Source organism: Biomphalaria glabrata, chromosome 9 (genome assembly GCF_947242115.1).
Source record: "Biomphalaria glabrata chromosome 9, xgBioGlab47.1, whole genome shotgun sequence".
Classification (NCBI taxonomy): Eukaryota; Metazoa; Mollusca; class Gastropoda; family Planorbidae; genus Biomphalaria; species Biomphalaria glabrata.
Window position 1 is genome coordinate 11,899,040 of NC_074719.1, and position 27,219 is coordinate 11,926,258.

Genomic DNA, 27,219 nt, shown 5'->3' on the forward strand with positions numbered 1-27,219 from the left:
AGGATGTTAGAATAAAAGGTCAGTGTTGGCCGCTAAAAACAAAGGCTAAAGACCTACATTACTTAGTGCTAGAATCGAAAGAGGTTAGACATTGCATTTTTACTGTGGATTATTAAATAGCAAGATGTTTAAGTTTTAAATTGTAAACAGAAATATTTCGTTGAATCAAAACTTGAGGGGGAAAAAAAATAATTAATTTTTTTAAAATTGGGGGGGGGGGAGAGTAAGAAAAGAGAAAATAAAACTTTATAAAAAAGAATGTTCGCCGGGATCGAGGTAAAAATATTCCTCAACCCCCCTGTTAGAGAGTAGTTAAACATGTACTAGACAGGTAGGCCCTATATAAACTAATCGGTTGTAAAAGAAGACTTACATTTTTCTCAGGGCCCATAACTCTCTTTCACTAAGCTTAGAAAGCGTGCTCGTTCTCCTAACTTGTATCCTGTCTTTTCGTTTTTTAGTTGACATCATTCTGTAAAATTAAAGGCGGTTGGTCGTTGTGCTGGCCACATGGCACCCTCGTTAACTGTGGGCCACAGAAACGGATGGCCTTTACTTCATCTGCCCTATAGATCGTAAGGTCTGAAAGGGAAACTTTACTTTTTTTTTTTTTACATAGTGTGACGTCTTATATTCACTTTCTCTTGTACGTTTCTGGTTTCTCCCTGTCTCTTCTCTCACTCTACCCTCTCTTCTCTCACTCTACCCTCTTTTCACTCACTCTACCCTCTCTTCACTCACTCTACCCTCTCTTCTCTCACTCTACCCTCTCTTCACTCACTCTAACCTCATTTCACTCACTCTACCCTCTCTTCACTCACACTACCCTCTCTTCACTCACTCTACCCTTTCTTCTCTCACTCTACCCTCTCTTTACTCACTCTACCCTCTCTTCTCTCACTCTACCCTCTCTTCACTCACTCTACCCTCTCTTCACTCACTCTACCCTCACTTCACTCACTCTACCCTCTCTTCACTCACTCTACCCTCTCTTCATTCACTCTACCCTCTCTTCACTCACTCTAACCTCATTTCACTCACTCTACCCTCTCTTCACTCACACTACCCTCTCTTCACTCACTCTACCCTTTCTTCTCTCACTCTACCCCCTCTTCACTCACTCTAACCTCATTTCACTCACTCTACCCTCTCTTCACTCACACTACCCTCTCTTCACTTACTCTACCCTCTCTTCACTCACTCTACCCTCTCTTCTCTCACTCTACCCTCTCTTCACTCACTCTACCCTCTCTTCACTCACTCTACCCTCTCTTCACTCACTCTAACCTCATTTCACTCACTCTACCCTCTCTTCACTCACACTACCCTCTCTTCACTCACTCTACCCTTTCTTCTCTCACTCTACCCTCTCTTCACTCACTCTAACCTCATTTCAATCACTCTACCTTCTCTTCACTCACACTACCCTCTCTTCACTCACTCTACCCTTTCTTCTCTCACTCTACCCTCTCTTCACTCACTCTACCCTCTCTTCACTCACTCTACCCTCTCTTCACTCACTCTAACCTCATTTCACTCACTCTACCCTCTCTTCACTCACACTACCCTCTCTTCACTCACTCTACCCTTTCTTCTCTCAATGTACCCTCTCTTCACTCACTCTAACCTCATTTCAATCACTCTACCTTCTCTTCACTCACACTACCCTCTCTTCACTCACTCTACCCTTTCTTCTCTCACTCTACCCTCTCTTCACTCACTCTACCCTCTCTTCACTCACTCTACCCTCTCTTCACTCACTCTAACCTCATTTCACTCACTCTACCCTCTCTTCACTCACACTACCCTCTCTTCACTCACTCTACCCTTTCTTCTCTCACTCTACCCTCTCTTCACTCACTCTAACCTCATTTCAATCACTCTACCTTCTCTTCACTCATTCTACCCTCTCTTCACTCACTCTAACCTCATTTCAATCACTCTACCCTCTCTTCACTCACTCTAACCTCTCTTCTCTCACTCTACCCTCTCTTCACTCACTCTACCCTCACTTCACTCACTCTACCCTCTCTTCACTCACTCTACCCTCTCTTCACTCACTCTACCCTCTCTTCTCTCACTCTACCCTCTCTTCACTTACTCTAACCTCATTTCACTTACTCTACCCTCTCTTCACTCACACTACCCTCTCTTCACTCACTCTACCTTTTCTTCTCTCACTCTACCCTCTCTTCTCTCACTCTACCCTCTCTTCACTTACTCTAACCTCATTTCACTTACTCTACCCTCTCTTCACTCACACTACCCTCTCTTCACTCACTCTACCTTTTCTTCTCTCACTCTACCCTCTCTTCACTCACTCTAACCTCTCTTCTCTCACTCTACCCTCTCTTCACTCACTCTACCCTCACTTCACTCACTCTACCCTCTCTTCACTCACTCTACCCTCTCTTCACTCACTCTACCCTCTCTTCTCTCACTCTACCCTCTCTTCACTTACTCTAACCTCATTTCACTCACTCTACCCTCTCTTCACTCACTCTACCCTCACTTCACTCACTCTACCCTCTCTTCACTCACTCTACCCTCTCTTCTCTCACTCTACCCTCTCTTCTCTCACTCTACCCTCTCTTCACTCACTCTAACCTCATTTCACTCACTCTACCCTCTCTTCACTCACACTACCCTCTCTTCACTCACTCTACCTTTTCTTCTCTCACTCTACCCTCTCTTCACTCACTCTACCCTTTCTTCTCTCACTCTACCCTCTCTTCACTCACTCTACCCTCTCTTCACTCACTCTACCCTCTCTTCACTCACTCTACCCTCTCTTCACTCACACTACCCTCTCTTCACTCATTCTACCTTTTCTTCTCTCACTCTACCCTCTCTTCACTCACTCTACCCTTTCTTCTCTCACTCTACCCTCTCTTCACTCATTCTACCCTCTCTTCACTCACTCTACCCTCTCTTCACTCACTCTACCCTCTCTTCACTCACTCTACCCTCTCTTCATTCACTCTACCCTCTCTTCACTCACACTACCCTCTCTTCACTCACTCTACCCTTTCTTCTCTCACTCTACCCTCTCTTCACTCACTCTACCCTTTCTTCTCTCACTCTACCCTCTCTTCACTCACTCTACCCTCCTTCACTCACTCTACCCTCTCTTCACTCACTCTACCCTCTCTTCATTCACTCTACCCTCTCTTCACTCAATCTAACCTCACTTCACTCACTCTAACCTCTCTTCTCTCACTATTCCCACTCTTTACTCACTCTACCCTCTCTTTACTCACTCTACCCTCTCTTCACTCACTCTACCCTCCTTCACTCACTCTACCCTCTCTTCATTCACTTTACCCTCTCCTCTCACTCTAACCTCTCTTCACTCACTCTACCCTCTCTTCACTCACTCTACCCTCTCTTCTCCCAATCTACCCTCTTTTCACTCACTCTACCCTCTCTTTCTCATACGACTATTTGTATCCTTGAATACTCTTTCTTCATATCTATTTCAACTAGACCCATTGATTTGAATGCTAACCCATTTAAATTTTATGATGTCATAGTTTTTTTTAAGCAACTGAATTATCGATTGCGTACAACTCTGTGCAGATGGTTGACGTAGTGTAGGTAATACACAGACCAGGCAGCTGGGGGTGCAGTGAAATGGTGTTTACGTCAAGCGCCTTTTCCCAGTCCCAGGACACACAAAAATCTTTTTACCCATTTAACGCTAGAATTTACCCACCTGTTATGCCCACCTGTCCAGTTTCACTTTATCGCTGCATCTTAATTCGAACTACCACATCACCCTACGCCCTAACTCATGTGAGAACATTTCCTCGTTGTCCAGCAATTTCTAAGATGTCAGAGCATTTAAACTTCAAACGTCAGCAAGTTACTCATACATTTACTGATCAATTTGAACTCGGTGAAATTTCGGAGACACATCTTGGTCAAAGAAACATGTTGACAGTATCCAACCGAGTTGTCCTCGCCTGACAGAATGAATACGTAGGCCTACTTCCTATTAGCTTCATGGAGTGACTGGAATTTCTTCAATGCGCAACCGTGTGACTTTTGATTATAGAAAGTGAAAAGTCTTATATATAGTTATGCAGTGGCGTAGCTAGGGTGGAGGAGGAGGGGGGGGGGAGAATTTGAAAATCCCCCCCCCGGCCCTTAATTGAGGGGGACCCGCAAATGAGTGTTCGAGATTGTTTTTTACATTAAATATTAAATATTACGCAAAATGCAGGGGCCCCCCAAAGAGGTCAAGTTCCCCCCTCCAAATGAGGGGGACCCGCAAATGAGTGTTCGAGATTGTTTTTTACATTAAATATTAAATATTACGCAAAATGCAGGGGCCCCCCAAAGAGGTCAAGTTCCCCCCTCCAAATGATGGCAAATTCCTAGGTACGCCACTGTAGTTATGTTGTTGTTTTTATTTTTAAAGAGGAATGTGATAAATTAAAATGATAAAAGGTTGTATCACTGATCTATATAATTAAGCCTACTTAAAATACAATCAGGTGAGATGTCTACACTTGTTCAGGGCCTCAAACTTCGATCAACAGACACGCAGATATATACTCGATGTTGAAGATGATACTAAAACGCCATAAGCCGAGGCTGATATCAGCAAAGATAAGCAATTATTGTGCTCGCACGGAGTGGGTTAATCAATGCCAGCCACGGAATATGCCATCCGCTGTACCTTACTCAAACTGTCTGGCTTAGGCAAATCGCTTTGCTTTCTTTCTGTTATTTACAGAACCGCTCCTGATTTGAAAAGTCGCGTTCTTCCTTGTTCTCTCTTTTCTTTTCATTTGTAAAAGTCAATGTGACTTAGATGTTTTTATGACGTGAAAATGTTTTTAAATGTATGGTCAACCAAAACATTTTAGGACGAGACCCAAGCGAGTGTTGTTTCTGAACATGAGCAATACTTATGCTTCAAGTTGTTCTTCCCATCAGAGATGTCCTAACGACGACCTCGTGATAAGTTGCTAGACTTCCCGTCAGAGATGTCCTAACGATGACCTCGTGATACGTTACTAGACTTCCCGTCAGAGATGTCCTAACGACGACCTCGTGATACGTTGCTAGACTTCCCGTCAGAGATGTCCTAACGACGACCTCGTGATACGTTGCTAGACTTCCCGTCAGAGATGTCCTAACGACGACCTCGTGATACGTTGCTAGACTTCCCGTCAGAGATGTCCTAACGACGACCTCGTGATACGTTGCTAGACTTCCCGTCAGAGATGTCCTAACGACGACCTCGTGATACGTTGCTAGACTTCCCGTCAGAGATGTCCTAACGACGACCTCGTGATACGTTGCTAGACTTCCCGTCAGAGATGTCCTAACGACGACCTCGTGATACGTTGCTAGACTTCCCGTCAGAGATGTCCTAACGACGACCTCGTGATACGTTACTAGACTTCCCGTCAGAGATGTCCTAACGACGACCTCGTGATACGTTGCTAGACTTCCCGTCAGAGATGTCCTAACGACGACCTCGTGATACGTTGCTAGACTTCCCGTCAGAGATGTCCTAACGACGACCTCGTGATACGTTGCTAGACTTCCCGTCAGAGATGTCCTAACGACGACCTCGTGATACGTTGCTAGACTTCCCACGAGAGATATCCTAACGACGACCTCGTGATACGTTGCTAGACTTCCCGTCAGAGATGTCCTAACGACGACCTCGTGATACGTTGCTAGACTTCCCGTCAGAGATGTCCTAACGACGACCTCGTGATACGTTGCTAGACTTCCCACCAGAGATGTCCTAACGACGACCTCGTGATACGTTGCTAGACTTCCCGTCAGAGATGTCCTAACGACGACCTCGTGATACGTTGCTAGACCTCCCGTCAGAGATGTCCTAACGACGACCTCGTGATACGTTGCTAGACTTCCCGTCAGAGATGTCCTAACGACGACCTCGTGATACGTTGCTAGACTTCCCGTCAGAGATGTCCTAACGACGACCTCGTGATACGTTGCTAGACTTCCCGTCAGAGATGTCCTAACGACGACCTCGTGATACGTTGCTAGACTTCCCGTCAGAGATGTCCTAACGACGACCTCGTGATACGTTGCTAGACTTCCCGTCAGAGATGTCCTAACGACGACCCCGTGATACGTTGCTAGACTTCCCGTCAGAGATGTCCTAACGACGACCTCGTGATACGTTGCTAGACTTCCCGTCAGAGATGTCCTAACGACGACCTCGTGATACGTTGCTAGACTTCCCGTCAGAGATGTCCTAACGACGACCTCGTGATACGTTGCTAGACTTCCCGTCAGAGATGTCCTAACGACGACCTCGTGATACGTTGCTAGACTTCCCGTCAGAGATGTCCTAACGACGACCTCGTGATACGTTGCTAGACTTCCAGTCAGAGATGTCCTAACGACGACCTCGTGATACGTTGCTAGACTTCCCGTCAGAGATGTCCTAACGACGACCTCGTGATACGTTGCTAGACTTCTCGTCGACTCTTTCCTCCCTCAGTGCATAGTGAAGCCTCCAATGGCCTGTCACATTGAACTCGTTGATTTTATTATTATAATTTTAGTATTATTAATTACTTTTATTATTAATTTTTTATTTTAGTATTATTATTAATTTTAGTATTATTATTAATTTATTATTATTATTATTTATTTTATTATTATTAATGTTATTATTATTAATTTTTTTAGTTATTTATTTTATTATTATTAATTTTATTAGTTATTTATTTTATTATTATTAATTTTATTTTTATTATTAATTTTATTTTTATTATTAATTTTAGTATTAATTTTAGTATTATTATTAATTTAGGCTATTATTATTTATTAATGTCATTATTTTTTTTATTAGTATTATTTATTATTGTTATTATTCGCGGTAATGCAGCCCGAGACAAACGTCTCTAAAATGTATTTGGATCCTCTATTGTAAAAAGTTGGACACCACTGCTTTAAATCATTTTTATAAGAAGCCTATAGAGTAAGACTATGCCAACGTAGAAGTCCTAAAACCAAAACTATCGTCAATGTATCTCAGCATTGACCTAATCAGTGGGAAAAGCCGTTAACTAATTACATTTTATTCTCAATTAATCCTTTCGTATACAAGACAGGTCTGAACTATTCATAAGACATTATACAAGATCTAAATCTACATATAAAGAAACTGGTGAAACGAATGGCCACATTGAATTCATGTCACTATAACTTCAGTCCTTGTCGCTAGCATCATAACTAGTCAAACTGCTCCTAATACAAACCCAAGAGACGGAGTTTCTCTTTTTTTCCATTTCCACCACAACACGCACACACGCACACTTTTTCTCCCTATTTGAAAGTAAATATAATAGCTATGTAAAAAAAGGGGAATAGTTTGAATTATTGGGCGGGGCCATTTTCATCCTAGTTAGACAGAAAGTACATATGTAGAGGGGTTATGTTCAGTAAAAGTTTTTGTCATCATTTAAAGTTTTTAGAGTCAGGCATTCGTGGGATATAAATTCATAATAATTGTTAGTGTGTGTGTGTGTGTGCTGCCATTGTGTAGTTGATGACCATGAGTACTGTTGATATACCGTTGGACATTTATTTACTTGCAGACACTCCGTTAAAGAAAGGCTACGATCCATCACGGCAAGGTCCCAAGCGGAAGAGGTAAGGTATTTGAGTGGATGGTTATGTCTATCTCGGGCTCGGATCTCGTTCACCACTTAAACTGGACATTTAGTAGAGTGCCTTGTCTCTTTCATCAGTGAAACTGGACATTTAGTAGAGTGACATGTCTCTTTCATCACTGAAACTGGACATTTAGTAGAGTGCCTTGTCTCTTTCATCTCTGAAACTGGACATTTAGTAGATTGCTTTGTCTATTTCATCCCTGAATTTGGACATTTAGTAGATTGCCTTGACTCTTTCATAATTGAAACTGGACATTTAGTAGATGGCCTTGACTCTTTCATTCCTGAAACTGGACATTTAGTAGATTGCCTTGACTCTTTCATCACTGAAACTGGAGATTTAGTAGATTGCCTTGTCTCTTTTATCCCTGAAACTGGACATTTATTAGATTGCTTTGTCTCTAAGTCTCTTTCATCACTGAAACTGGACAACAGATGTGTTGCTCTCGGACCTTGAAGACGACATAAATTGTGACGTATTTTTAACGTATAATTAACTAGTTAGCCACCACGTGAAATAATCCTTCTAAAAAAAAATAAGCAAAGTGTTCCTCAAAATACTTAGAATGTGCTTCTTCTTCTTTTTCTTCGTTCTCGAAGTGTTCCGTTAAGGAAAAAAGGTTTGGGAAACACTGGATTAGACCCTAGCTAGAATCTAGTTTCAGTAGTAGCCAAAAAAAGGAGACTTCAGTTTCTGTATAACAGAGAATTCTTTCACTAACATGCGATTTTCTATGCAGTTTGTAAAATAGTTTTTCTAAAATTAAACTCTCTATACGCGCTTCAGAAAATCTGGGCTGTACAGTCCCTTGAAAAAGTGTCCTACGAGATGAACCTCAGTCGTTTTAAGACTGGAAGAGGCCAGCAGCAATACGCTTGTTACGCCATAGCCTATACCTAGCCTAGAGTTGCTAAGTATGGAATTGTTGAACACATTGAAAAGATCTATATCTAGAGAGCCGTGCAGCACTCAAGATGTTATAAAGTTTACATTGCAGATCTGTCTCCGGGCAATGTTGGACTCGAGTATGGGGTAAGGCACGATTGAGTGGGCTTGACACGCTTAACCAAACACAGAGTGTGTAGTGTGTAATCCACTGCTGCATCAACGTCAACACATTATTAAATGGTTCATGGATGAGAAAATGTTCTTACAATTGTGTCCCCTTGTTAAGCTAGTTCAAAGAATATGTTAACTCCCTTAAATAGTCCTAAAGTATATTATAAGATAAGAAAGCATGTCAGAGTGACTTTATATAAAAGTGTAGGTCCTTATTATACATTTGTAACTTTATTTAAAATTTGGAATTTAAAAAGTATTACAAACAAATACATCTACAATTTAAAAATCTGACAGCCACTAACTTATCCTCCTACTATCAACAGGTCATGTACAGATGTAATATGTTGTCTTATATTTATCATCTTCCTGGGTGGACTCGTTGTAGTAGCATATTTTGGTAAGAATCTTTACCCTCTCTTTCTTTATAGCAGTACATTAATAGCATTTGTATTAACTGTGTAATTTACCTTTGTTTTATTTCCCCATTACTAAGTTATTTTTAGACAAAAACTTGAAATAGATTAATTTCTTAGCATTGAGATCTACTGTTTGTTTTTACCTATAAGAAAGCTTTGCCAAGTTAATTATCATAACCTTTATTTCATTATCTTTTTATTTTATGTTTTTTGTATGCAATATACGTTACTTATATCCTATTATCTAATTGTTTTATTCTTTTATTTGCAATATGTAAAATATTACTGTTCATTCTCTTTTTTCTTGTGGGTTAGTTAACACAGATTTTTTATTTATTAATTTTAGATTTGTCTCTATTTTTCAGCCTTTGTGTATGGCGATCCACAGTTACTAATCTATCCAAGAGATTCTAATGGAAACTTGTGTGGTCTTGGAAAATATGAGTAAATAATGACACCAGTTCTAGTTTCTTTAGAGACATGTAGTCTGATTAATTAGAATAACTTTAATAAGTACAATGTAGAATTTTGTTATCATTATGTGTTGCTTTGACCAAACCTTTAACACACATGTTTGAATAAAAGAACATTGTGCCACTATACACAATCAAAACTCTATTAAAAAATTTTAAAATAGATGTCATTTTGGCTTTACCTTGTAAATCTCATTTCTAAAACCAAATCAAAGAAATAACATTTTTGAAAGTTCCAATTAATGTGTCGACCTACAATTTTGATTTTTTACAAATGTAGACCAAACTGCTTTTGGCAGAAAATTTGTTTAGATTAAAAAATAATATTACAAGTATTTTGGCATTGATGGTCCATTGCATCAGTGGATTAAAGATTTTCTGATAGGGAAAGAACAAACTGTAATAATAAATGGCTCTAAATCAATACTAATAACAGTAAACTCAGGTGTACCAAAAGAAAGTTTTAAGTTCACTATTATTTTTAATTTATATAAATGATTTACATAATTGCATTAGTTCAGGAACAAAAGTCAGATTTTTGCAGATGATTGCATAATATATAGAACAATAAAAACAACACAAGACACAGATATTTTACAAAGAGAATTAGATGAATTACAGAAATGGGAATCAAATTGGAGCATGTCTGTCCACCTAGAAAAATGTCAGTTATTAAGAGTAACAAAAAAACTAAAACAAATTTATTCCATTTATCTTATTCATGGTAAACCAGTAACACAGACTAAAAATGCAAAATACCTAGGTGTTATAATAAATGAAAAACTGTCATGGAATCCCCATATTGATGAAACTATCAAAAAAGCATTAGGGTTTATTAAAAGAAATTTCTATAAATCAAATAAGAACATAAAACTAAAATGTTATTTATTTGGCTAGGCCAATAATAGAATATGCATCCTCTGTTTGGGACCCCTCAACTCAAGAAAACATTAAGAAACTGCAACGGACACAAAATAGTGCAGTGAGATTCATAACAAACGAATATTCACATTTGACTAGAGTAACACATTTAGTAAAATCACTAAATTTAGACAGCCTTCAGGATAGAAGACTTAAAAGTAAAGTAGCAATTATACATAAAACACTAAACCATAATCTTCAAATACAAAAACAAAATTTAATAAAATACTCAGAAAGACACAAAGATAAAGGTACATACCTCGTTCCATATGCTAGGACAAATTTGTACAAATACTCCTTTTTCCCTAGTGCTATTAGAGCTTGGTTTGCCTGAGCTAGCCAGGAACACCAGTGACTTGGCAGAATTTAGGTCATTGGTTAATATGCATGACTAAATGCATGACGCGTAGGACGTAATCATCTTCTTTTTTGAAGTCACGTCTTTATTATATAAGATAAGATAAGTATAAATTTATTAGTATGAGGCATATCTTTAACAAAAAAACAATGAAATTCCAAAGTGTGACAGAATATAAATATGTCAACAAGCCTTTAATGATCAAACAGAAATAACAAAGACACAAATAAAGATTTCTTTTGTTATTATTCCATTATTTTCATTATCAAAGCTAAACTCTGATGTAGTCTACCATTCAAACTTGAAAATTATAATTTCATTGCAATTTTAAATTTAAAACATATTCAGAGATGTTAATTGTTAACATATTTGACACATACTTTTGGTCAGTATATATTTGCATAAATATTTTATGATATTCTTTTCTTTCTAGAAACAAAAAGTATTTATTTTTCTTTGATCTTGTTGAGTGTGGAAGAGTTGGACCTGGAGTTTTTCTTACTGGATGTCCAACACCACAGGTACTTAAATAATCCATTTTACCAGAATTTATGTTTTTCTATTCATCAAAAAGAATCCATCAATTATTAACAGTACCAAAAAAAAAAATAAGACAATGAGCACAAAGTATTGACTCTCCTCTTCCTGTGACATTTTATGTCTTCAGAGGAGATCTTTTTCCTTTGCAACTTCTCATGTGACTAAAGAATCCAATCCTTGATATCTGAGGTCACAGTTTGGACATCTGTAATCACCAAGCACTGTTGCACTTTCACCCTTCTTTCTACTTTTGGTGTGTATGCCATCAGCAATCCAGGACCCTTTCAGTATGCTTGCTCTCCATGTGGATCTGTTAGTGTCAATTTTGAAGCTCTTCATGTCATTTTTCGTACATCAGAATACCTTAAAAGTGGGTGACCTGCCATCTATTAGATCACCATACAGTATGTCTTGTGAAAGTTGACCTTGTGGGAGTCAACTTTAGTGAGCAGGACCAAGCCAGCCAAGACATCTGCATCTGATAACAGCGTGGATATCCTGGCACCCTGCTCTTTGCAGCACTTGATCATTGGTTATTTTATCTTGCCAACTTACTGTAAAAATTTGCCTGAAAATGAGTAAACATTTTATATTTTGATTTCTTTTGTTCTTTCCTTCTATTTTTAATGTAAGTATCATTATGTATCACCAATGTTAAGAACTATTTATTTTGTATAAAAAAAATTAATAAGTTAAAAGATATAATTAACCATTTTTTTTAAAATAAATACACTGACCTTTCTCATCTCAGGTATGTGTTGCGAAATGTCCAGACACTGATTATATTTTTGCGGAGGATCTAGTAACTCAAAATAAATCCAAACTGATTTGTAGAGATGGAGTTGAAACTTCAAAAAAGGTTAATATTAAATACATTGTTCTGTTCTTGAAAAGCTTTAAAATCTGAATATATATCAATAATGTGAAAATATCTTTAAAAACATAATTGAGTTGTTGTTTTTTTGTGCCGGGGGGGGGGGGGGGGGAATGTATTTCTACAGACTTTAAGAATTCTCTTTAAATGTTTATTTTTATTTTACCTAGAGGGTGGACCAACTTGTTTTGGACAAGGACTGTGCTGCCTATTATTTTAAAAGTGAAGCAGGTAGATGTCCTTCTGGATTCTTTAGCTTAATAATAATTTAGGATTTTTCATACAGGAATATTGAAATTAAATAACAATTATATTTAATAATTTTTTTATGTGGTAATATATATTATATTTCTTAATGATCAATTCATATATTTGTTTTTCATAATTAATTTGTTTGCCTACCAATAAAAAAATTGGCATTTAATATGAATTATTTCTTTTTTCAGTGATCAATCGATGTCTGCCTATTACGGAGATTTTGGACTTAGGCAAAGATATAGTCAACATAGCTGGGAAAAATCACACAATAGTAAACAATGACAACAAGACTCTAGATGGAGGAGATATAAACTATGGCATTAAGTGAGTGTTAATTATGAAAATGTGAAAAAGTTAATTTTAAACAGTGTAAAGAAAAACAGGGGACCTGACAAAAAAGTGCGGACGAAATAGCGCCAATGAGTCAGCAACAGTAATTTTATTTTGATTTTATCATTATTTTTCTGTCATCTTGCAGTTTAACACTTCAGATATCATAAATAAAAATATGCAAACATAATAGAATACAAGTTTTGAAAAAGTAAAAAGCTCCTCTTTCAGACACTGTGGTCTATAGGGCAGATGATGTAAAGGTCATCTGTTTCTGTGGCCTATGGGTAATGAAGGTGTCATGTGGCCAGCACAACAACAAACTGCTGTTACATTTCCCCAACTAATGTCGGCTACCCTTAGAGCTGGGTGGACTCAGAGGTGCCCAAAGATCCCAAAATAAAAAATCCCAATATTCACCAGGATTCGAACCTGGGAGATATGTGTTATATAAAAAATAAACAACTCTCATGGGTGTCATATTGGTAGCTTATTGGGTTTTTTATGTGTCTGAAAAAAATTATATTAATAATTTTTATCAGGCTTCTTACTCTTCATAAATATCTAAAGTATGCTCAGCAAAAGCCCCATAAAAAGCTGTACATGTACAAAATATGTTTTATAAAACTTTTTGTTAGTGTTTTTTTTTATCATTATTTTTTTTTAAGGTATCAATTTTCTTTCTGTTATGTTTCTGTGAATGCTTTTTATGTTACATTTGTTTAGTACCTTCTAACATATTTGATTTATGTTTGTATTCAGAGTATTTGATGCCTTTTTAAAAGCCAAAGAAATAGGAGATAAAATTATAGCTGATGTTGTGGCATCATGGTGGATGATGCTTATGTGAGTAAAGTTCTTCAACTTCCTTTTTTTGTGTGTAGACTATAGTTTCAATCACAATACAAACAAAACAAAAAACCAACATATTGTTACAATAAATTAGTTTGGTGAAACTGAATGTGCTACTAGATCTATACAATGTTGCATTCGTTATAATTATAAAATATGTTGAATTTTCTATTTCATTTGCTGATGATGACCTACTATCACATTAAAATTTAATTTCATTAAACTATGCTTGACTGAGGGATTTGGAGGCTCAAATAATCCTATTAAAATCCTGGATTAAAATACTGTGATAACATCACACTAGAACTTGTTTTTATTCTTTACACAATATACAACTTACATCAGTTATTAAATTACACAAAGTAAACACAAAAATAAATATTAGTTGCATAAAACTTTATACATGTTTGTGATTAATTAAGAAAGACACAAGGATAAAGGCATTCTCGTCCCATATGCTAGGACAAATTCGTACAAATACTCCTTCTTCCCTAGTGCTATTAGAACATGGAATGGGTTGCCAGAACTAGCCAGGAAAACCAATGATTTGGGAGAATTTAAGTCATTGTTTAACAGGCATGACTAGATGCATGACGCAAAGGACGTAAATATTCTTTTTTGAATTAATGTCTGTAGCCTATTATATAAGATTAATTACCAGTTTGAGTATTTTTTGACAAATAAGTTTTTATTTATCTTTTTTTTTAATTGCACAGAGGTTTAGTAGTTGCTATGGTCATCTCAATGATATGGATTGTGTTGATGAGATGGATCTCTGGATTCATGATCTGGCTAACAGTATTACTTTTTGTAGCTCTATGGCTTGCATGTAAGGTCATTTTTTGTTTGAAACTAAACTTGTAGAATCCTCACTGATATCTCAGTTTACTGAGTTCATAAGCAACTAGATTAAGTTCATTGACTATGTTTGAATGATTGGTTAACTTAAGAATGAATCATTAACATAACAGAAAAAAAAGTTAGATTAGTTATGATTTCTCATGGAATGATAATTTATTCAAGACAACATTGAGTGTTGTATGTGTTGTCATTAAGATATTACCTTTACATTTAAATTAATGAAAAAAAACAACAACAATTAAGTAATCAGGTTTGTAATAGTTTTTTTGAGGATATGCTAAAACAATATACTTGTTTAAATCTATTCTTAATATCTAAATATAAATCATATTTTAAATGTATTTCTAATAAGCATTTGATAATTTAATAAACACTATTATGTTATTTTACAAAAAAAAAACAACCTACTTATAAAACATGTAATAATTCTGTTTCCAATTGTATTAGCTTTTGACATCAGCATAACTGTGGGTCATTATTACTTTGCAACGTTTTTCTTAAAATGTTAAAAGCTATAAACCAAATATATTTATAAAAATATATAAATAAAATTTAACTAATTTGTTATCATACTGATTTTTATTTGTTTCATCACTATAGTAACCATCTGTTGTTGGTACTTGTACTTTCAAAACAAAGGAACCAATGAAACCTTGACTGTGTATTTAATTTGGCAGCTTTCTTTTGAAAAGGAAAATCTTTTCTTAGCTGGAGGTAAATATTTAAAAAAATATAAATGTAAAAAGTAAAAAAAAAATTAAAAAAAAATAATTCATGAATAATACCTTTTAAATTAATTTTTCAGGCATCATTTTTGGAGTGATATTTGTCATTGTCTTTTTTATAATGCTGTTTTTGTGTCAGAGAATACGAATTGCAGTTGCACTCATAGGTCATGGAAGTAGGTAGGTATTACTTTTTTTTTGGACTTATAGATCTATTTGATTATGGCTTATGCAGCTCTATACAAGTCTGAAAATATGGTTTTATTTCATTTCTCTTAGAGCTAGTTAAAATATATTTAAATGTTGGCAATACGTACTTAGAGTACTTTCTGGGATAAATTGGGGAAAAAGGTACTCTATTATATATATTCCATATTAAATATCTGTATAACTACAGAAAATAAAAGCTTAAAGGTTTGCTTTGAAAAAAACAACATAAAAACCATATCAAACCCATCTTTCATTTTATTTTGCTTATGTAGATATCTATTTTATCAATTTACTTCATCTAAGAGCTACAATACAAGAAGAATATGATATGGCTGATAAAGCTTACTAAATTATATATATTTCATCAGAATGTTCAAAAATGGGTCATTAAAGTTAAATAGAAACTAGAGATTCGTTTTAAAATATACATGTGTTTACGGACTGTTTTTCAACTTCAGTTAAAAAAATTTTTTAAATTTTTTTTTTACAGAGCTGTTGGTTCTATGTGGTCAACTCTTTTCTGGCCTTTGGTTCCTTTTGTTTTACAGCTTGGCGTAGTTGCACTCTGGGGTTGCATTGCAACGTATCCTTTACTTCAGTTGATTTGATATGCTTTACATTTGTAACAAAATACAGACTACTAGACTTCAGTCAAATCTTATTAACAAGATATTTATTACATTTTGTCAAAAAAAAATTTTTTTTAAAAATCAACAATTGCAAGGGAGATAATTAAAAATGTGAAACATTAAAAATGAAATATTGATACAAGTTCCCTTTATTTTTTGTATTTGTTTCTTAACTTAGTTTGAGATTTCTGTTGACCATAGGAAGAGCTCCACAACCTTCTGGGAACTTCACTCTAGCCAATGGCACCACTGACATTGCAAAATACAAAAGTGATGTGGAAAATTTATTTGAGAGAATCCCATGCGAAAGCAGTGTAAGTGTTAGCTTCATAACTAAGGCACCTTCAGTGCTGACCTTAAATAATTGAAACATCAAAAAAATAAAATTACACAATTTATTAAAAACCTGCCTATGTATATGTAAATCGACAAATAACTGAAATTCATATATTGCAAGTTCCATAGCAGAGACAGTGTTAGACTATTAAATATCAGGTTATAGTGCTCTACTATGATAGAAATCTGATCTAAGATGCACAATTTTTTCATTAAATTTTTTATAGATATTGTGTAAGGCCCCCACCAATTGGAGACCATAGGCAGCAGCCTAGATCAAGCTATGTGCGGAGCAAATTTCTTCTATCTTTTGTCATATCTTTAACCAGTCATTGCAAACGTGCGTAATTCCAAACATCTGGAAAACTTCAGAAATCATACCAGTGCCTAAGAAACCAAAAATAGATTGCTTAAATGATTTCCGCCCAGTAGCACTAACACCTTGTTATGAAATGTTTTGAAAAATATATCCTTAAACAACTTGTAGCAAAAGTCAATAACAGCCTAGACCCTCACCAATTTGCATACAAAGCAGCTAGAGGAACTGAGGATGCCATTCTATTGCTTTTGGACCAGCTTTATAAGCATCTCGACATACCCAAAACATATTCACGAGTCCTCTTCGTAGATTTCTCCTCGGCTTTCAATACTATACAGCCACATCTAATGATAAACAAACTGAGTAACTTAAATGTAAGCCCTTACTTACAAGCATGGGTTCTAAACTTTTTAACCCAACGGCCCCAGTATGTTAAAGTCAACAACACCAAATCGTCAACTCGAGTACTATGTACGGGTGCTCCACAAGGTTGTGTACTTTCTCCTGTACTATACACTCTTTACACTAATGACATAAGAAGCATCTATGACTCAGTTAAACTCATTAAATTCGCTGATGATACTGCCATAGTCGGTCTTATTTCAGGAGACGAAACTCAGTATCGAAGCTTGATAGAAGAGTTTACAAACTGGTGCACCGACAACTTTCTAGAACTGAATGTAACAAAAACTAAAGAACTTATAATAGATTTTAGAAAGAAAAAACAAACTATACGTGAACTGCAAATAAACACTACATCTATAGAACAAGTAAAGGCATATAAATATCTAGGCGTTATCATCAACAACAAGCTTTCATGGGAAGACCACCTTGGAACTCTGACAAAGAAAACAGCCCAGCGACTCTTTTTTCTATTCAAACTCAACACTTTTAAATTAAACAAGAAGATCCTTGAGACATTTTACGGCGCGACTGTACAAAATCTGCTAACATACGGAATAAGTTGTTGGCAAGGCAACGCCTCATCTAAACTGTTGTAACGTCTAAAAAACATTAAAAAAGCATCAAAAATTACACTCACAACATTACCACATTTAAAGGAACTTTTTGAACAAACGTGCCTAAGAAAAATCAAAAAAATCTTGGAAGACAACGGCCACCCGCTCCATCAGAACTACGTCAGGTCGTCGCGAAGTGGGCGACTGCTGTCAATCAAAACAAGAACGGAGCGGTACAAAAACTCGTTCGTACCTCACTCGGTCAGACTCTATCACCGCCACTCATTGATCAGGGAACATGAAATGCACCAAGATACCTGTGCGTAGTCGCTGAATGAACTCTTTATGTTGTCTGTTGTATTTATGTGTATGTTTCTGTTGTGTTGTCTTTATATGAGAAACGAGTCCTTGTAATCACAACAAATTTCCGTAATGATCAATAAAGCAGTCTTAGTCTTAGTCTATGCCTAAGGTTGGCCCTACATCTTCAATATCAGTGTTAGATTACTTGATATGTTTAATAATTTCACTTTTTTTTTCTTAAATTTAAAATCTTGTTTTAATTTTGGCATTCAGCAAAATGACACTGAAGGAAAGTTGTGTGGCTTCTTAAAGTACGGCAAAGGAGAGTAAGTAGACATGTGTCTGTTGAGATATTACATTTTTTGAGTTTTAACAATTTGCAAGAAGAAATGGCTGAAAAAAAAATGTTTATTCATTTTTTATGAAATAAAAACAAAATAGCCATTTCAGAAAATATAGAGCTTTTTTTTTTCTAACTAGAGCAAATATATATCAAATTTTATTGTGAAATATATAGATTTGAAAATATTGCTCTTATTTCCATTTTCAGATCATCTTATTGCATGTAATATTTTTCTCCTAGATTAACTTATAAATAGACACATCAGAGAAAATATATTTTAAGACAATAGGGTTATAAACTTTTTTTTTTTTTAAATTAATATTCATTGCTTTTTTTTTTCAGCTATACTATCTACCTCCAAATATTCAACCTCTTCATGTTTTTCTGGCTGGTAAATTTTGTCTCAGCTCTTGGCCAGCTAACACTGTCTGGTGCTTTCTCAAGTTATTATTGGGCTTTCGATAAGTCCAAAGATATTCCAGCTTTACCATTATTAGGAGCTTTTTATAGATGTTTCAGGTAAGCATCAAATATATTTTAATCTTAATATTACAAGCATCATCTTTCTTACTTACTATAGTTTACCTTGAAGTAAGGACTCAAGAATTTCTTCTTGTAATTGTCAACAGATACCATTTAGGCTCTTTGGCTTTTGGGTCTTTGCTGATTGCTATTGTTCAAATCATCCGAGCTTTTCTGGAATACTTGGACAGCAAGTTGAAGGCTTCAGAGAATCCTGTTGCCAAATTTTTTCTCAAGTAAGTATTGAAATTATATTTTGGAAAATTAAAAAAAAATTATGGAATAATTCTTTATTGATTTTTTTTATTATACAATACAATGTCAATTTTATTTATCAGCCTAAAACTTTTTGTTTTATTAGCAAAATATGTTTTATTTTGTTTGTTGTTTTATATGCTTTGGATGTTCCTTCAGAATTGAAGATAATTTACTTCCTAGTCCAAACTTCCTGTAGGACCATGGGGAATGGAAGTGGGCAGGGTATGAACCCAGGACAATGAAGAAGTCTGAATGACAATCCAACTTCCATAACTAACAACCAGGCAGCCATCCTAATCCTAAATATTTAATTATTTTGGTATTATTTCTTTGCTATTTAAGATTCTCTACTATTGAGCCAAATCAGGACTTTAAAATGTTGGATCCCTGTTCAGGTTATTAAAAATTAATGATAGAAGGTCTGAGGGAGTTATGTCAGCTTGTTCAGTGATGTCTAGGGTGCCAAGCAATTTCCTGCACTCCAAGCTGCAGAAATGCATTATTCAGAAAAAAACAATGAAAATGAGCAAGTTGTTTTTTTAGTTGTTCAAGTTACGTTTTGGAGCTTACATGTTATTCTAAATGGAAGTAATTTGAAATTCACAATTCACACTTGCATGGTGTGAGCAGAGTACAGCCAGTGACTGAGGTTAGGGCTTATACCATTTATTATCCAGAATATCTGTGAAGCCAGTCAGTGACTCAGCCTCTTCTGTCTATATTCATTAGGTAAAGAGCCTCTGTTGCATTTACAAAATAAAGCTAGCCCATAGAAAAGTATGAAACATTTGTACCTTCTCTTATTGTTTTACTTACACAAGGCTCAATCATTTGGGCTTAAAAAATAAAGTATAAAATGTAAGAATTCTTCAGCCTTGAGGCTCTGTGATCAAACACTTTTACACACCATAAACACTTTTACACACCATAAACACTCTACACACCATTAAGTCCCAGCTGATTGAAAAAAAAACAATTTTTTTTCTTTGAAGTATTATTGTTTGTTTTTTTCAGGTGCCTTAAATGCTGTTTTTGGTGTTTAGAAAAAATATTGAAATTTCTCTGTAAAAATGCTTACATCATGGTATGTTTTAATATCATGCTTACATATGTAATCTAATTTGTTTTGAGTTTATTGTATTTACTGTAGGTTTATTACTTATTTATTATTACTATTAGTTCTTCTTCCTCTTCTTCTTATTATTGTTATTATTATTTATTAGTTTATTATTGTTTTTATTAAGTTTATTATTATATTTTTTTTTTATTACTTTATTAGTTTCTATAAATCTACTCTAGGCTACATAGACAACTTCAGGTTTTAAAAAAAATTGTTTTGCAGTAACTTTTGTGTTTTATGTGTAGATTGCAGTTTATGGTAAAAATTTCTGCACATCTGCAAAGAGAGCATTTGAACTGATCTTGAAAAACTGTGTGAGAGCTTTTGTTCTTGATAAAGTCACAGACTTCCTGTTCTTTGTTTGCAAGTTAATGGTTGTTGGTGCTGTAGGTGAGATACATTTTTGAAGCAGTCCTTTAGGACAATATTTGTTTTTATATGAGCATTCAAGTATCGAATTGTGAAGAAAAAAATCTCTCTGTTAATAGTTCCATAAAGTTTCAATTCATGAAACCTAGATTTCATAATATGTCCCTTAAATAATAATAATTACTCTCAGCCAGAGAATATTACTCCAGATTAGGGGTGAACAATTTAGTGAATAAGTTTTGGACATTCCTTCAGAAATAAAGATTAATACATCCTAGTCCTAACCTCCTGCAGGACTGAAAGGGATGGACATGGACAGTGTTTTTATTAAGAACCATCATGAGGACAGCTTATAGTGCTTACCACACACAACATGTCAGCCAGCAATTGGAACTTAGGAAAAAAATTAATTTAGCATAGAAAAAAAAAAGGAAATAAAAAATTTACTTTAAAAAATTAAAAGTTGCCTGTTCATTTTTTTAAATTTATTTTTAAATGAACAAAATCTAATAAAAATTAGAATATCTAATTAATGTATCCTTGTTGTTATATCAAATTAATTGATTAAAAGTATTTACAAAAATATTAATTCCTGAATGTAGCAAAATATTTTACTTTCATTATGGCCATCATAATAATAAATTCTGTAGCCTCCTAGCGTTATATGATACTTTATTATAGCTTAGTTTTTCTTCAGATGATTTTACACTTATTATTTTCTAAATTCAGATTTAAGCATTTAAATTTTTGTGTCTAGTATTGTCATTATAATCTCTATAGATTTTTAACAGGTAGTAACTAGTGCAAATATAAAAATTGATATTGCTCAAGGTTGTTACCAGACAATGTATAAAAAAGTATATAAAGAATGGCTGAGATATTGTCTCCATACAGAATATCCTAACACATTTTTTTTTATATTACAATTTAAGCTAATAATTTTTTTTTACTAATAAATTTTGTTTTAATTAATACCCAGGTGTGATCGCCTACTTCTTCTTTGATGGGAAAATAACATTCCTTAACCAGTATACACCTATGCTCAATTTTTATTTTGTGCCAATTATTGTAAGTTGATGGATTACTTAGTGAATATCTGGTTCATAAAAATAGAGTGTCAGTATGCTAAATTATCAATCAAAATATTAAAATCATTTGACTTCAATACATCAATGTCATGATATAAAATCAAGTGTCATGGTCATGATGGTAATGATTGTGGATGTATTTACTTACTTTCCTCATGCTGCAAGTTCAGAGTCGGGCTCTTGTAATACACAGATACACATTGAATATATTCAATGTACAGTGCTCTTTCTTCACTAGTGCCATTAGAACATGCACAGGTTGCCTGAATCAGCCAGGAAAACCAATGACTTAGTAGAGTTTAAGTCTCAAATTAAAATGCATGACTGGATTGACACAAGATTACCTGTAGGATGTAATTATCTTCTTCTTTTAAGGAACATCTGTAATGTAAAAGATAAGAAAATAAAAACTTAAGGGTCATGTTAGGATACAATTAGGAATTTGGAGCAAAATGTTATTGGTTTCTTCAAATGGTAAATTTTTTCACTTAGAGACAATGATGAGACTAGTAAAAAGAAAAATAGGATTTGAAATGTAATGAAAGTAAACATATAGAATACGCTTTGCAGAGTGGTCAGCTTTAGTTTCTCTAGTAGATATTTAACTTGGCCTCTTTCGATGGTTCTCTACATTATGCATTAAACTTCTTGTTAGACATTGTTCAAAAAATGTTTTTTTTGTCTTTTTCTGTGTCCTTTTCTTTTAGACCAATCATAATGTTTGTGCCTTGACCTTTTAATTTACATAGGTTTGACCTGTTCAAATTAAAAACCATGTGTTTCTTATAGTACATTAAACACTGAACCATAATCTTCAAATACAAAAACAAAAACTAATAAAATACTCAAAGATAAAGATACATTCCTTGTTCCATATGCTAGAACAAATGCTCCTTCTTCCCTAGTGCTATTAGAGCATGGAATGGAAAACCAATGACTTGGCAGAATTTAAGTCATTGATTAACATGCATGACTAAATTGACTAGGAATATGTGTACTTTTTTGAAGTAACATCTGTATTTTATAAGATAAGATAAGTACATCCTAGCTCATCAGTCTGTGACCTAGATCTAATTGGCTTTAAAGTAGGCCCTATCTGGCTACCAAAATCTGAACACTACACTTTTGATTGAATACAATAACATTTACTATTCTTAGAACAAATCCAGTTTAGCTTTCAATTCTGTCTTTTTAGTTTTCTTAATACTTCAACATTTCCGAACAAACAAAATGTAAAACTAACTTTCATTCAACAAATTTGACTATTTTAGGTTGTTGTGATTGGTGCTTATATTATAGCTGACTTATTCTTCAGTGTTTATGAGATGGCAGTAGACACAATATTCCTTTGTTTCTGTAAGTTTATGTTTCATTAAAGTTAAAATCATTTAGAAGCTGTTGCACTATTGATTCTTTAAGAATACAGAGTACTTTACACTGCTAACATTTGAATTCTTTTAACCTTTTGTTTTTAAATGTGAATCTATTTTATATTATTTATTTTACAGTGGATGATATAGAGAGAAATGATGGCTCACCAGAAAAGCCATATTTTATGGGGAAAGATTTGATGAAATTACTTGGAAAAAAAAATTTAAAGCCTAAAGCAGAAGGATGATGACATATCTTTTGAACAATATTCTTTGCCAAAACACATTTTTGTCCATTTTTGAAGTATTCAGCATTTTTTTTTATTATGTATATAGAGATTAAAATTTTAATATCATTTTGGCTTACTTTGTTTTAAGCAAAATCTTTCTAAAAGAAAGAACAGTTTCACAGTTGTAAGTCTACCAGCAATTAAAATTGAAAATCATTTCAACATAAAGCATACTGTGTAGGTAATGCTGACAGTCTTGCTATATTATCAAGCATAAATTGATTTGATGTGAGTTAAGAGGATTCTAGGGTTTGTATATATACATAAAGTATGTTTTTATTGTAATTAAGTCAGGAAAGCTTACTTTGGTGTTTAAACAACATCGCAAAATTGTATCTTAATTTACTACCTTCTAAGTCTTTTGTTAATTTTATTGTTGTTAATGTTTGTACATATCAATTGGCAATACATTTTTATTCATGTGATTGAAGAGTTCCTAGCAATGTGTTCTATGCAATATACATTCTTGTTACAAATGAACATTGGGTTAGAACTTTTCAATGGCTGACTATTTCATTTCTTATGGTCAAACTTGAGTTTAAAACTATGCATTAAATAGTACTTAAAGACATTTTAAAAATGTAATGCCATAGAGACCCCCCCCCCAAAAAAAAACAAAAAAAAAAACAGATCAATGTATCAACTTATTTATTAAAGTTATTATGTCAAACTTTGTTTCAAGTTTAAAAAACTATAGCAGGTTGGACTAGGGAATGAAACAAAAGTCTGTTAAGCTGATTTTCAGCAAAAAGCAAAACAAAACTAACAATGTCCCTATCACTTTAACTAATTGAACTCTATCAAATCTAATTACTCTGTGTTTAGATAATCAATACCAAAGCTTAAAAAAATATGTCACAATGATATTAAAATTTTTTTTGTCAACTTCAGTTCTATTTGATGGCTTAGTCAATCGTATTCTTTTAGTTGACTAATTTTAGTTCAAACCAATAAAGCTACAATACTCTAAGAGTGCTCTACATTTTAATACAAGCCTTAAGAAGTAATTTCTGTATTTAATATAGATATCATTTTTTGCTTTTTGTAAAAAATTGTTCTGAATTCCATCTATTTATTGTATATAATGTTTTTAAAATGAATGCTATATTTCTTTTTTATTTTGTTTTGAAAAAGAATTGTTAGTTTTTGTTGCTACCAGTTTGATTTCAAAAGTTCAATTTTTCGATCAAAGTTTCTTTCAGTTATAATTTACAATCTGATCATGAGGAGTTCAAAATTTCTTTCACTTAAGCAATAAAGCAACAAACGCACCAATAGTTGGGAGAAATATTTTCTGATTTACTTAATTCTCTTTGATCAAATTACATTCTTATATATATATATAACTTGTTCTTGTTCTTAAAAACACTCTGTGATACAGTTGTCTATTTTTTATTTCAATGGACAAATGTTTACTTTATTTTTAACACCAAAAAGTAATATCTTGGCTTAAAAATAATTTGAATTTATTTATTTTTTTAAAGGAATTACACTATTCATTCATGATTGTAAACATGTATTTCTTCAATTGAAAAAAAAAAATCTTCTAAAATATTTTCAAACCCAATTTATTTTCTCATTCAGATAGAAAAAATATCATTTCAAAATACACATAGTAATATACATTTTATTGTATATATATATATATATATATGTTCACTTAGGTTGCCATTGTATTTTTTGTTGTTGTTGCCAACAGGGAGTATCATTATGTATTTGATGTTGCCCAGTATTTATTATTTATGTAAAGTACAAATGTAATCATTACACGGTCTTGCAATTACTTTAGGGATTGTTGTTTTTGTTTATGCCAATACATCATTGTATGCATCTAGTTCTCTCAAACATTTTCAGTGACAGTTCAGTTCTTTAGGCTGGCACAAAATTTGTTCACAAAAGTCTTCTTCAAAGTCGTGAGCACATGTCTTTCAATGCAATGATCTGTAAATAAAACTAGGGAAATAAAAAGATGTGTTTTTGGTGTGTGTTTCATAGCAATGTGCTGTAGCCCAAGTCATCGGAAGGTCTGAGTCAAACTTTCACACTTTCTCCCTTGGTCTCTCTTCCAACACTTTATTAAAGTTTTGTTTTATGACCCTTTTTACCTCTTCAACAAATGAGCCTAATGCCACTAGGTAACGTTGATTTTACCCCATTAAATAAAATTAATGTTTGGTTTTATAATCTTAAATCTGTGTTATATAAAAAGAGCATTCATTCTTCTATAATTATATACCTAATAAAACATTTTCTGATTACATACAAAAAAAGTGATTGAAGTTTAATCATAACAGGGGAGTGAAACACAAATGAGCAAAATAAATAATTCCATCGGAACGTGGAAAATAATTATGGAGATAAAGGGTTAGGATTCCAAGTTAAAATTGTTGTGCTGATGGGAATTTTTAACTTTGAATTACCAGCATTTTAATAAGTTCATCTGGCATCTTCAATGATGGGTGTAGGACAGTGTAGGTGATGCATTTTTATCCTGGCCACTGAATCAGGTGCACTCTTATCAGTACATTACTCCAGTTCTATAGTGATACAAGAATCAGTCACATTTAACGTATGACTTTCTGACTTGTTAGTATCAAGTTGGATATTGCATCTGGAATTATGACTTATGATGTGGTTTGTAAGTATTGTATCAAACCAGACATTTCTTCCAGACTTATGACTTTCTTACATTTTAGTATCAGGCCTGACATTTTTTCCAGACATGACTTTCTGACTTATTAATATCAGGCCAGAGATTTCTTCTGGGCTAATGAATATTGGGCATGTTAGTAACAGGCCAGACATTCCTTCTGAAAAGATGATCATGATTAGGTCTACATCTTAGCCTTAACTTCCTGCAGGCCTGCACCAGTTGACAGAGGGCAAGGTTGAAAGGTCTTTAGGAGCCTAGACAGACAGCCACTTTGATTGGAACAAAACTACATGATTCAATTGTATTATTTCTAAAGACAAAGTAAGGATCAAGGGAAGTTATTAATGTATTGATTTTCTACCCTATCATCTGTATATACTCATCAAAAGTCACATTTTGTTATTAAATGTTTGTGAAATTCCTTTTAAAGTTTGGTTAGATTTTATATAGATAAAAGTTGGCGACCTATTTAAAAAATATTTAATCTTTTAACATCTACTTGTGAGATCTATGCATTTTTGTGAGGGAGGGAACATGAGATAAAAAAAGACTTTATAATAAACTGATTTTAAATGACCATATTTTCCTCACCATATTGATTTTTACAAAGCTCCTATTAACTCTGTCTGGTAAATAGTCTGTACGCGTTATATCTCCAGGTAAACACAAGAATCAATTTTTAAAAAAAATTAGTTAATTAACTATTGGTAATAAACTATCTTGCTTGGTATCTGGAACAAGGGAAAGACATTTGATTTGACAGAAGTGGTGACATAAGCTGAAATACTCCCCTTTATAGGTCACCGCTCTTAATTGTAATAAACAATATATAACTATGTAATATTCTCTAGTTAAAAGTACCTCACTAGCAGAGTGGTTAGCACGTCTGCCCGAGGAGGCGTGAGCCACGAGTTTGAATTCAGGTTGTTATCCCCCCTTTTGTATTTTATGGACCTCAGTACTATGATCTTAGCCAGCCCAAAATTGCCATGAATTGGATTGTATTTTAATCACTTGAATTAAGATCATTATCATCATCAAACTCCATTTGAGTGAGGGCTTGAGAGGCTCAAATCCTCTCTTGCAAAAGCCCAGAACAGAAA

The 27,219-nt window shown here is 34.2% G+C and overlaps 1 protein-coding gene across 4 annotated transcripts in view; it reads left to right on the forward strand.

Annotated features, from left to right (window-relative positions):
- LOC106074618 (choline transporter-like protein 2) overlaps window positions 1–25,431 on the forward strand; it is a 77,691-nt gene extending 52,260 nt beyond the window's left edge. For all 4 annotated transcript variants that reach the window (XM_056042839.1, XM_056042840.1, XM_056042837.1 and 1 more), the window contains 21 exons: window positions 7,599–7,653; window positions 9,063–9,136; window positions 9,521–9,599; window positions 11,341–11,428; window positions 12,199–12,306; window positions 12,492–12,552; window positions 12,768–12,903; window positions 13,672–13,755; window positions 14,478–14,590; window positions 15,223–15,336; window positions 15,428–15,527; window positions 16,048–16,140; window positions 16,371–16,500; window positions 18,377–18,429; window positions 18,789–18,965; window positions 19,076–19,204; window positions 20,241–20,310; window positions 20,592–20,736; window positions 21,695–21,783; window positions 23,075–23,159; window positions 23,312–25,431. In XM_056042839.1, coding sequence (XP_055898814.1) covers window positions 7,599–7,653; window positions 9,063–9,136; window positions 9,521–9,599; window positions 11,341–11,428; window positions 12,199–12,306; window positions 12,492–12,552; window positions 12,768–12,903; window positions 13,672–13,755; window positions 14,478–14,590; window positions 15,223–15,336; window positions 15,428–15,527; window positions 16,048–16,140; window positions 16,371–16,500; window positions 18,377–18,429; window positions 18,789–18,965; window positions 19,076–19,204; window positions 20,241–20,310; window positions 20,592–20,736; window positions 21,695–21,783; window positions 23,075–23,159; window positions 23,312–23,421 — 2,093 coding nt within the window. In that variant the 3' untranslated portion in view covers window positions 23,422–25,431. The remainder of the gene's footprint in view (window positions 1–7,598; window positions 7,654–9,062; window positions 9,137–9,520; window positions 9,600–11,340; window positions 11,429–12,198; window positions 12,307–12,491; window positions 12,553–12,767; window positions 12,904–13,671; window positions 13,756–14,477; window positions 14,591–15,222; window positions 15,337–15,427; window positions 15,528–16,047; window positions 16,141–16,370; window positions 16,501–18,376; window positions 18,430–18,788; window positions 18,966–19,075; window positions 19,205–20,240; window positions 20,311–20,591; window positions 20,737–21,694; window positions 21,784–23,074; window positions 23,160–23,311) is intronic.
- The last annotated feature ends 1,788 nt before the right edge of the window (window positions 25,432–27,219 follow it).